The sequence below is a fragment of the Choristoneura fumiferana genome, chromosome 25, assembly GCF_025370935.1.
Source record: "Choristoneura fumiferana chromosome 25, NRCan_CFum_1, whole genome shotgun sequence".
In the NCBI taxonomy this organism is placed as follows: domain Eukaryota; kingdom Metazoa; phylum Arthropoda; class Insecta; order Lepidoptera; family Tortricidae; genus Choristoneura; species Choristoneura fumiferana.
Window position 1 is genome coordinate 3,914,695 of NC_133496.1, and position 12,135 is coordinate 3,926,829.

Here is a 12,135-nt window from a genome sequence, read left to right on the forward strand (position 1 = left end):
AAATAGCTGTGCTGATAGGGGTGTCATTGCCCGGGAATTTAATGACAAACATCGTTCGGAAAGAGTTTAACGACCCACCAACAAGGGTTTATTATTTGCGTTGAGTCAAGCGCGGGCGTCGGTTTCTGGGGTCCCTTACATCTGTAGGTTTTACAGGTTTTTAAAGAAGGTGTATCATAAAGTAATGTTTATTTAATGTTTTAAACTTCAGTCTACTCGTGACCACGGCCACTGTAATGTGTTTGTTACGTCGAGGTAAATATTACTTGTGTGTTTTAGCGTGATAAGTCCCGTTTGTGGTATTTTGAATATGTGTATCATAGAACTAGATAGCTTTCTTCTCCTAATCTTTATTTATTTCTTTCTTTGTTGCTTTCTTTCTAACAAGATGAGTGAAAATCATGCTCGTTTGTCTCCCTGTCATAATAAAAAAACTAGCTAAATATTGAAAGAAACCACCTGATAATTCTTACATAATATAATTTCACAGTCATTGAAATCAGTTCAGCCATTGAGTCAGGTTGAATTAAAACTGACAAACTTGACGACTGACATTGCCGTGACACATATTATTATGTGTGAATGTGTAATAATAATAATAATTTATTTCCCTTAAAAATGACACACGTATACATAAAAAGAGATGTCTGGCGGACCCCAAACTAGGCTGAGCCTGTATCTTGAGGTCCTGGAGTGCATTCGAGATTCAATCGTATACATAGTAAATTTGCATTATTATCTAGATACATTAAAATCAAAATTAATTTATTACATTATATTATAGATTATAAGAAAAGACAAATAGTAGACAAATAGAACAATGAAAAATTAGTATGCATTGAATGTGTGTGTGTGTGTGTGTGTGTGTGTGTGTGTGTGTGTGTGTGAATAAAAAACACTTTAGTTAACCTAAAAATTTGATTAGGCATCTTTTAACCCGTAGATTTATCTAAGCCACTAGTATCTTAGAGAAATTTACTTGATTTGCCGTGTTGAATGTACCCTTAAAGTTAACGGAAATGAAAAATAACACGTTGAATAATATTATCTATTTGACGAAGGAACCCTTACTTTTTAAAACACTTTCTTCGCACTATTTTTGCGCCGGTCAAAGACTCTGCAAACGAAACGCATCGTCATTTAGATAAACCAATAGGTATTAAAAAACAAGGAAATCTCATTTAGGTCTTTGAACCTTATTATTACGCTTTATCAAGTTTTAACTAGATTAAAATGCATTGACCTGAAGGTTCTTTAACCCAATGTAAGGACGGTACATACGTAATTAAGAAATAATTAATATTAGAATCATTTTAAATGAGAACTAAAAGAAAATCGCACCTCTGAAGTGTTACATTTGAAATCCAATTTAAGGACGTGTGCACATGCGTTCAATTAAGAAATAACTATAATCTTAGAATCATTCATATTAAATGATATTGTAACGGATAACTCACGTCTTAAACCGAGTTTAGCTCGACATGTTTCGGGCTATTTCGTAGCCCTTCTTCTCACGCGCGAGCAGAGCGATGGCTCGTAGTGTGCGTGTTGCGGCAGCCGCATACGCGCGCGCGGTACATGTCGAGCTAAACTCGGTTTAAGACGTGAGTTATCCGTTACAATATTATATTAATAAATATAATACACATTATCTAAATTTGACCTATGGAGTCTCGAGGTTCGCACCCGGGCTTCGTACCTCTGTTTTTTTGGGAATTTTGACATTTGAAATTTACTATGAACTTTTCGGTGATGGAAATCATAGCGATTAAACTAAGAAACACTTGCGACGCCTGAGGCGCCTGCGAACTACTGACGTATACGAGTACAGTCAGGAAACTGAATCGCACATCAGGGTGGAAGCTTTTCATAATCAATTTCACTATGATTTCTTTGTCAAATGTATGGGATGCCAACAAGATGTAAGTTTAAAGTTTAAAAAAGAAGTCGTCCGTATGTAGGTCGGGAAATTAACTATTTTGCCTTTTTAGAGCCGACCGGCCTTGCCCGCGATGATGGCAAGAGACCCGATGGCATGACACTAGTGCCATGGAGGATGGGTCGGCCGTTGGTTTGGGACGCGACGTGTAGTGATACTCCGGCGCCGTCCCATCTCAATGGCACCGCCACAAAGGCTGGCTTTGCTGCAAACTCGGCCGAGATCCTCAAACGGCGCAAATACGCAGCTGTTAATCATCATCATCATCATCATCCCAGCCTATATACGTCCCACTGCTGGGCACAGGCCTCCTCTCAGAGCAAGAGGGCTTGGGCCATAGTTCCCACGCGGGCCCAGTGCGGATTGGGAACTTGAAACGGCGCAAATACGCAGCTATTAATAGTGGTTACTTATTTGATCCGTTTGGGGTTGAGACTCTGGGGCCCTGGGGAGAAAGCACCCAGAGAGTCTACAGGGAATGCTCCAAGCGGTTGGTCGAGGCGACGCGTGGCCAGATGGCAGCGTATACCTGGCACTGAGGATCACCATTACCATCCCACGTGGCAATGCTGCCAGCCTTCTGCCTTCTTCAAATTTTTATTTCTAAGTCTAGTTTTTAATTTTAGTTTTTAAATGTGTACGTTAGGGATTAAATATATTAAAATAGCTTGCATAGACCGGAGTGATATTTTTAAAAAATCCTAGGAAAAAAACGCAGTAATTCTACCTACTATAGAAGTTGACGAACGGAATTTTAGTCTCAACAGTTTAGTTCATTTCACATAACCTAACTCATTGCCCTCAAGTAACCTCTTCAACGTATCACGCAGCACAATACCCAATGGATAAAGGCATCTCGATTTCAGCACCGATATTATACACAATATCGAATCGATAACTGAATAAATTCATTCGCTGGCCGATATCTAGGTCGCTTGGCTCGCCAAAACAAATAAAAATGCACCGATAGCTCGGTGCATCGACCTCACCGCAGCAGTCCAACGAAACATCACCCTGTATCAAAGACTGTAGCTTTTATAATCCAAGGGCTAGAGCGAGAGACGAAAAATAAGAACAGACACAAGATGAAGTTGAAGACGGCGGGCTGTGACCAATTTTAAACTGTAATGTCAAAGATTGAACGTTACATTTTGAATTTAAGTTTAGTTTGTAAGGATGCATTCATAGTAGCTGTTATTGAATATTTCCCTTACTTATCTTATCTTGGTTTAATGTTTTGAAATATTGACTTTAGTTTGACTGATTGGTGGCGTTGGTTAGGTGTTGGCCCACATGGAGGCTAGATAAAATTGTTTGTTTCTTTGTAATACAATACGATGCTTATTTGACAACTCCTGAATTACCTATATCCATATATTGATTAATGAAAATATATATCTATATACATACTTATCTATATTTGTACAGCCAATCTTTAGAGATTTTACAGTGACAAAAAACAATGTATCTAAAAAGCTTATCTTTATGCAGTTGCTATGATGCTACTTGCGTGTGACATTACATGCTAGTATTTTATGTCTGTTTAATCTTGAATTTCTAACCTTTACATTATAACTCTATTATATGTACCTATAGCTTAAAAATTGGTTTTATGTTCGATATCACGCATGGGCACGCTTTGATTTATAAAATAATGAAATAAAAAACCGGCCAAGAGCCTGTCGGACACGCCCAAAATTCCGTGGTTCCGTGGACATTACGAAAAAAATAATTAATATTTTTCTAAGGATTTCGTATTTTATACGGAATCTCCCAAGTTTAGGTACATCTTATACATTAGGCTGCTATTTACTCTTAAACTACTAATAATTCTCAAGCAAACTTAGCCGTTATAGTTTTCCTTGAAAATTTGATATACTTGCTACCATCCTGATTTTTTTTTAAATTTTTCCACCCACCGGCTCTCACATATCACTGAATCGAAAAATCGTCTTAGCAAACCCCCATTATTTTTAAAAGACCTATCTAACGATACCCCACTCTATAGGGTTGGATGAGAAAAAAAAAATCACCACCCCTTTACGTCTATGGGAGGCACACTAAAAAAAATTTTTTTTACAATTTATATCAATATATATCCGTGCAAAATTACAGCTTTCTAGCATTGATAGTCCCTGAGCAAAGCCGCGGACGGTCGGACGGACAGACAGACAGACATGGCGAAAAATAAGGGTTCCGTTTTTGCCATTTTGGCTCCGGAACCCTAAAAAGAGTCAAATACCGTAGGTATCTATAAGATGGCCTTACTTAGATTCGCACTGTTTCTGTATAGGGCAGGAGGCCTGGTGCCCTGCAATGGGAGCCGAGATGCTGATGATGATAAACAACAGATGTAGCTCACGCACGACATCCTTATCGCTATTCCGTCGGAATTTTGCATTTTTTCGGGATAAAAGTATCCTACGTGTTAATGCAGGTTATAAACTATCATTGTGTCAAATTTTAGTAAATCGTTATACCTATGCCGCATAAATATTTTCTTACATTATCCATTTCCTTTCAAATTTCATCCAAATCCAATGAGTCGGATCGTTTTTGCATGATGAAGTACATATTGCCAAGAATGCTGCAAGAAATTTCACATAAATTCATGTTATTCATGTTACATAAATTATTATATTGTGTCAGTATGAATACGTCCTACTCTGGACAATCTTCTCACGAAGATGTGTTCATAGATTCGATGCACATCGACATTATAATCCAGATGCACCAAGGGGTGGCTTTCTACATCTAAAAAAGGAGTCTGGCTTTTTACTGAGGCAAAAATGACTAAAATTATATTATATTTTTTTTTTTATGTAGCCTGTATTATGTCCCACTGCTGGGCAAAGGTCTCCCCTTTTCTCCGCCACTCTTCCCTGTCCTGGGCATGCACCTGCCAATCGAGCTGAAAAGCGCTCAGGTCGTCCCGCCATCTCCTCTTGGGTCTGCCTCTGCTCCTATGCCCATCCCTCGGATCCCATTCGGTTACGATCCGTGCCCATCGGTCCGGGTGCATGCGGCAGACATGTCCGGCCCAGTCCCACTTCAGCTTGGCGGTCTTGACACCCACATCTGTGATACGAGTTTTAGAGCGCAGTATCGTGTTTGTGATTCGATCAGTTCTTCGACATGTCACTTAAGCGCAAACTCGTCGACATGTGTATTCTTCCCATTTTAACCTACGGCGCACAGACTTGGTCATTGACTGAAGCTCAAAAGTCCAGGCTCAAGGTTTGCCAACGAGCAATGGAGCGCAGTATTCTGGGTGTTCGAAGAACTGATATATTATATTAAATATTATATTATATTAAGACATTGTTTATTGTCCTGTTATTGGTCAACCAGCCACATGTTATTCTAAGCCCCAGTATGTTTATTAGGGAAGGCATCCTGGCGAAGACCCTAGCATTTGGTTAAGAAACTGGTGATTTTTATTATAACTATCGACCTATTAAATATGAATGGTTCCTAACGTACTGAAATTTATTGTTACAGATTGAAGCGCCCTCTGACTGAAAGCGCCGGCGCTGGCAACAGCGGAGCGCGACGCACGTATACCGAGGATGAACTCCAATCAGCCCTCCGCGACATTCAATCAGGCCGACTCGGCACCCGCCGCGCCGCCGTCGTCTACGGCATCCCTCGCTCCACCCTCCGTAACAAAGTCAACAAGTTCGGCCTCGCCGCAGACCCACCCGACTCCGACCCCGACTCCGACCCCGAACGACCCGACTCCCCACCTTCTGTCATACTCAAAATCCCAACATTCCCACCACCCGACGACAAGTCACCATCGCCAGCTACGCCAGGCGCGCCCGTCACTCCCATTTTACCGCCGCAGCCGCAGCTCTCGCAATCATCATCACTGTTATTACCGGCGTCAGTCTTTGCTGATCCGCCTTCCTCGCAGCATCTATTTACGTCACTCAGCGATGTCATTGCGAAGAGCATAAGCCAGAAGTTCCAACAGCCGCTCGACCGACCTCACCAACAGGCTGACTTAGCCTTCATGCGACATCAGCAAGACAGACACGTCTCCGTCATCAAAACACCGCCAGATAATTCCAGAAACTTCTCAGCTCCGTGCAACTCGCGCGCTCCACCGAATAACAACGGGCAGCCTGCGACCGGAAAAGGCACCAGACCGAAGAGAGGGAAGTATAGGAACTATGACAGGGATAGTTTAGTAGAGGCGGTCAAAGCGGTGCAGCGAGGAGAGATGTCGGTACACCGCGCCGGGTCCTACTACGGCGTGCCGCACTCTACGCTGGAGTATAAGGTTAAGGAGCGGCATCTGATGCGGCCTCGCAAACGCGAGCCGAAGCCTCCCCAGGACGTGAAGCCACAGCCGCCAAAGCCGCCGCCACCGAAGCCGATGGGAAAACCTTTTAGCAACGGCATGAACGGACCAGAAACACCAGGGTATCCCCCGAGCTACTTCTGGGCGGGGGGTGGTTTCCCGGCGCCGCCCGCTCCAGATCTGTACGCGTCGCACATGATGCGTCGTCTGCGTGAGGAAGCGCCGCCGCCGGCGAACGGGTCGTTTCTGGAAGGGATTATCAGGTCGAGCCTGGAGCGTCCGGGCGCGGCGCTGCTGCAGCGGCTGACGGAGCCCCGTGCGGGGGGCGACGCGCTGCTGCGGCGGCTGGCGGCGGACGAGGAGCCGCCGGCGCGGCGCGCGCGCATGGACAGCTCGGACCGCGCGCTGGCGGCCGAGATGCGCGAGGCGGTGCAGCGGCTGCGCGCCGACAAGCTGCGTCCACGCAACGGTACGCCCACGCCGCCGCCCGCGCCGCCCGCCGCGCCGCCCGACCGCGCCTAGTGCCGACACCTCACCGACTGTCGGCTAGTGTTCGCCCAAGGATTCTAAAGCGTCGAGACGTTCCGATCTCCTCAGTCTTTGTGATAATTGTTGTAAAGTACATTCCGTTAGGAGCGGGCCGTGGCCGCGCTAAACCGGCCAGGGCTTGTCGGTTCCGCGCGGCCGCGGTCGCTCTACGCGCCGGTCGGATCTTAACGCTGTGCCTAGGCCGTCGCGAGGCGTGCCCGAAACAAGTTTCTACATTGATACATACAATTAGAGTGCAATAGAACCTACTTCGTAAGGATTTTTCGTACGAAACTCATGCATTGTTTACGTGTATACTGTTGTAGTGACAATAAAGTTAGTTACAGGCTTTTTTCCGTACGGTTCCGATGCATCTGGGTTCGCATTTATTTCACGACTACGAGTATAACTGTTTTGTAGTAGTGTCCGTTTTTCCGTTTCGCTTCAGTCTATAGTCCAGCTCTTTCACAGTGTATACCTACATCGACTCACATAATCACCAAATAACACAATAGTTACCTACGGTCACATCCAGTTCAATATACCACAGCTTTACTATGAGATATCACAATAAATAGATTTAGTCCCACGACGTTAGGTTTCGGAACATCGTTTGTGACTTACAGTGTAATTCGGAGGGCGAGAGGGCGTTGGGTGCTCTTGGAATTGCCGTTTATTTTGAACTGGCTGATTTCATTTTGCGACGACGGAATGCTCCGTTGAGAAAACAAAATATTGCGAAGTTTGAAAAAGGAATAACGAAACTTTTTAATCAAAAAGATTCGAATTTGAATTTTATATTCAAAAGCACGTGAAGCAATTTCAAAGTGGCCAGCATGAAATAGCGGTAATAACACAGATAGGCTAAAGGCAACACTATCTTTCGATAAATAATGTAGGATCTAAAACGTCTTGTAATATAAATCTGTCTTTTTGTTAGTGAGTGTTCGGCTGTAGATAGACTAGCTGTGATGGACACGTGTTTTACGTCCCCAGCGAATGCTTCGTAAAATTTCTTAAAATTTATTTGATGTCTCTGATATTTCTGAGTAAAACGCTCCGATGTCAAGACTCATCACACTGCAAGCCACGAATGAACGGTCGTTCAAATTCTGGCAAAACGTTGACGCCTCATTTTTGACCTTGTGTTTAAGTAAAAGACAACCAAAAGTTAACGTTATAAAATTTACCTATTTAAATAATTTTAAGTGAAAAAAAAAACAATGTAACAAATTAATTATAAAGCTAGCCATGAGTGTAAATGTTATCGATTTTTAAGTGAACTATTGCAGATTTTGTGCGGTGTTTTTATAATTAGATAGGTAATATATTGAATGAAATTATTAGCGCTATTGGGTAGGTCGTGTGCGAGCGGCGCAGGCGGCGGGCACGGAAGACTTATGTGCAATTATTATTTTGTATAAAATAGTAATTTAAAGTGTGTCTAAAGCTAACACGTGGATTTCCATATTACTGAATGTGATATTTAGATATTACGAATGCGTTCGGGCGAGCCGCATCATACATATATACACGTACGTACATTAAATACATCTAGTGAACTTATATATTTTATGTACTATTATTGTATCTTAAGAAAATATATTCTTATTTTTCATGGTCCAAGTTTTAAATGTTTTATCGACTATACAAAAATATGGATAATCATTATTATATTCTTGTCGACTTTAAAAATTATTAGCCCAAAAATCCTCAAAAAAAAAATGATATCTTCAAATTTGTGAAATTTTTTGGTGTTCAATCGAAAGTATATTAATGAAGTACGAGATGGAAAAAATGTATACGCTCTCCCAAGAAGTAAAAATTAGGTAAAAACTATTTGGATATAAAATTATCGTACTACGATTACTGTAAGTTATGTGTAAATGTGCGCCTCATGGGAAATAAGATAGTCTTTGTATTATGTATGTAATTGAAATATACATATTATATTATATACACGTTAAAATTATATGTCCTACCTTTTCTTCGGAGACCACGATGTGCAAAATAGGACTACCAATTGGAATACTCTCGACATTTCGACATTTTATTTTAATTCGTTTACCTGAATTCAAACTACGGTCGAAATATCCGAAACCAAATACATATCCCAAATGCCGGGATGTCGAACGCATTCTAGAGAAAAAAAAACGAAAATTTTTATATTCAAAATTTACTAGTCGATAGCATCTTTCACATTGATTTATCTAGATCATTTTCGACGTCTTTTTAATGTTTAGGTATAATCCTAAATCTGTATTTGTTTACATTTTGTGCATTTAAATCTTAACTTTGTATGTACTACCTACTGGGATCTCGTCACCATGTTGTCACGCCACCCGGATCGCATTTCGGTTGCGTTCAAAAAATTCAAAAATCGAACAATTTATTCTTATTTCAAAAAATACGTACACGAATCTGTGTGTTATGCCAGACCTTTGTTGATAGCTTAAAACGGTTACTCTGTGTAAGTCTGTACAGAAAACATAGGATGGGACAATTTGCAAAGAGAATTCTAGATTTTAATGAACATTCCGTTTAGAATGTTATTAGATTTTTTTTAATTATAAATAAAAATATTTTTTCCATCGGGAACAAATCATTATGTTGTTTAATCTTATTTGTAACGTTAGTAATTTTTTAAGCGGCTTTATTTTTTAATGAACTACAATTACCTATAATATTATATTGAGATGTTATACATGTCATTGTTTTTGTGCAGTGTTTGGGGCTAGATGCCCGGTTAAGAGAGTTGCGACTGATGTAGTAGAATCAAGTGAAACCAGCGAGCGCTGGCTTGGCCTGTACAAAATATGGTTTACACCGCCTTAGCACTTACAATGTTAATCATACAGCGGTCTCTAGCGAATAATCACCACTGACCAAAAAATCCGCTTAAGTAATTTCTTTGTCTAATTGTTGATTATTCGCAGGCCACGCGACGAGGTCATGTTTCATTTGTTTTTAAAAAAGCATCTAATTTTTTTTATTTTAATACAGTGCGAACGTGCCGTGCAGTGTAACTTAACTTGCCAAGCGCGTTGTCAAAAGAAAGTCGAAAATAGAAACAAATGAACTTTGACTTCTTCGCAAAGAGATTGCTGGAATTACTAGTGAATCATTTTTTATTGTATATTGTTCAATCATTTTTCCACATAGTTTAAGAATTTTAGTTAAAATACGATAGCGTAATTTTTAATTAATAGCTAGCCGGTAGTGATTCTTTAATAATTTTGTTATTTTTTTTTTGTAAATGTAATACAATTTCGCAGTAAGGGTTAGGTTAGGTCTTGAACGGTCCTCGACTGGTCCAGGAACAAAAAAGACAATGAAGGGAAGTTGCATTTTTAACTAGAAACTTAGTGAACCTTAAATATTCCATGAGACATTTTTGTGAATGCGTTTATTTTTTATCTCACATTTAAAAACAAAGGCTTCCGAACTTCGAGCGCGCGGAGATGTCGCATTCATAGCGTTCGTTATTTAATTTTTAAATTTGACTCTCGAATCCCGATTCGATATTTGAATTTAAAAATGGGCCGTTTGTAAAATGTTGCCAGTTTTCTGAGCAAGTGTTGTGCGCGTGGTTGTTTGCATGTGTCTGTGTATTTGCCAACCAGTGGGTGACGGTTTTTTTTATTACTGGCCACACCAGTCAGTAAGTGCATGTTGCTTGTGGCAACACTATGAAGTACTTAGTGTTGCTAGCCTGATTGTAAAGCGGACGGTAAATGTAAGTTTCACCTTTATTGTCAACAATTGTTTTCCTTTACAACTGTATGTATTTCTAGAGGATTAATTTTAATAAATATTGTACTATTATTACAATAATTGACTTATTATTATTGACATTTAGAATTATTGTGGAAAGGTATGACAGTTAAGGTTTTGGAATAAGCGAGAGCGGAATGTTCACACATTCGTTTTTTTTAAATTATGTACAACAAGAAGCATTTAATTTTAGACATATTAAATATAATGTTATCTTTATTAAAGGAGGGTAGTGTAAAATTCGAATACAATATTGTCATGTATTTATTAATAGAAAAAAGGGAAACGCTTGTAACAAAGTAACATCACACTGCTGTGGAATTTTCTTTATTTTAAGAAAAATTATTGGCGATTTTAGAACTCTGTCAAGAGTTAATTTGTCAAAAATGATTAAAAATCAGGTAATGGACCAATGTTTAACATAGAAGACGCTGTTATTTCCTAAATAATTGATTGAAGGCTCATGTTTTTTTTTTAATAATGTAATAGTAGGTACCTAAACTGCTAAAGGAGCTAAAAAGATCAAATTATAATATTGTTATTTAATTATTGAGTACAAGTTTTAATGGAATATTTTTTTTTTCAATATACCTTACTCGCTTCTATATTTTTTGTTACTTTGTTCCTTTAGTTTTATATAATTATCATTGTTTAGTTTTCTTTACAGAATTAATTACAAACGAAGCGTGTACATAAACGGTTCGTTATTTCACGATATTATATTGTTTTCACTTCTTTCTAAAATTGATGGTTTGTAATTTTGATCGCTGATAATAAACTGGAATTTTTAGAAAAAAAATTGGCGAAATGTGATTGGCTTAACTTAATTGTATTAAGGGCTTATTTTCCCACTCATTGGTAATTTTTATGTGACAGCTGTGATGCCGTCTCTGTTTATGTAGATAAAACCAAGAGAGACGGTATCACAGTGAAACAGGCCCTAAATCTAGTCAAATTTATAGAAAAGGTGCGAAAAATCGAAAAAGCTAAGCTTACTATATCGACTGACACTTTGATAGGTAAAAACGTCCAAAAACGTCGCTAGGCGGCACGAGTTGATTTGAAATTGTGGAATTGTAGACGATCGTATAGTGGGGACGTTAGAAATTGGCCCGTTTTTATCCCTGGCAACACTGAGAATAAACACGAGCCAATTCACCCCAGAAATGTACGAAACCATTTCTTACGTACCTATACTTATATCTTACGTAGCATCATTTTGAAGTGAAGATTTTTCCAAATGTAATGTCCTTTATCTATAAGAACTTTATCCTTACGTTAACTAAAGATGGCTGGTTAGGCAGGTGTAAGAATGTGCGAGGATATTTAAAACCTGTATACAATAAATTTCATTCATTTGTTGAATTATGATTTGTTTTATTTCTATAGAATGCCCTATAAACCTATTACTATATTTTTAGCTGTAGTATTAACCTATATTAAAAGATATTGTACCGGACAACTCACGTCTTAAATCGACTTTAGCTTGATGTTTTGGGCTAATTCGTAGCCATTCTTCCTAGGAGCAACGCGACTCGGCGGCTGCCGCAACGCGCACAGCGCGCCACCGCTCTGCTCGCGCGACTAC

The 12,135-nt window shown here is 39.7% G+C and overlaps 1 protein-coding gene across 5 annotated transcripts in view; it reads left to right on the forward strand.

The window, feature by feature from the left end:
- Eip93F (Ecdysone-induced protein 93F) overlaps positions 1 to 11,912 on the forward strand; it is a 190,404-nt gene extending 178,492 nt beyond the window's left edge. For all 5 annotated transcript variants that reach the window (XM_074107071.1, XM_074107074.1, XM_074107073.1 and 2 more), the window contains one exon: positions 5,441 to 11,912. In XM_074107071.1, the coding sequence (XP_073963172.1) occupies positions 5,441 to 6,767 (1,327 nt within the window). In that variant the 3' untranslated portion in view covers positions 6,768 to 11,912. The remainder of the gene's footprint in view (positions 1 to 5,440) is intronic.
- Positions 11,913 to 12,135: the final 223 nt, after the last annotated feature.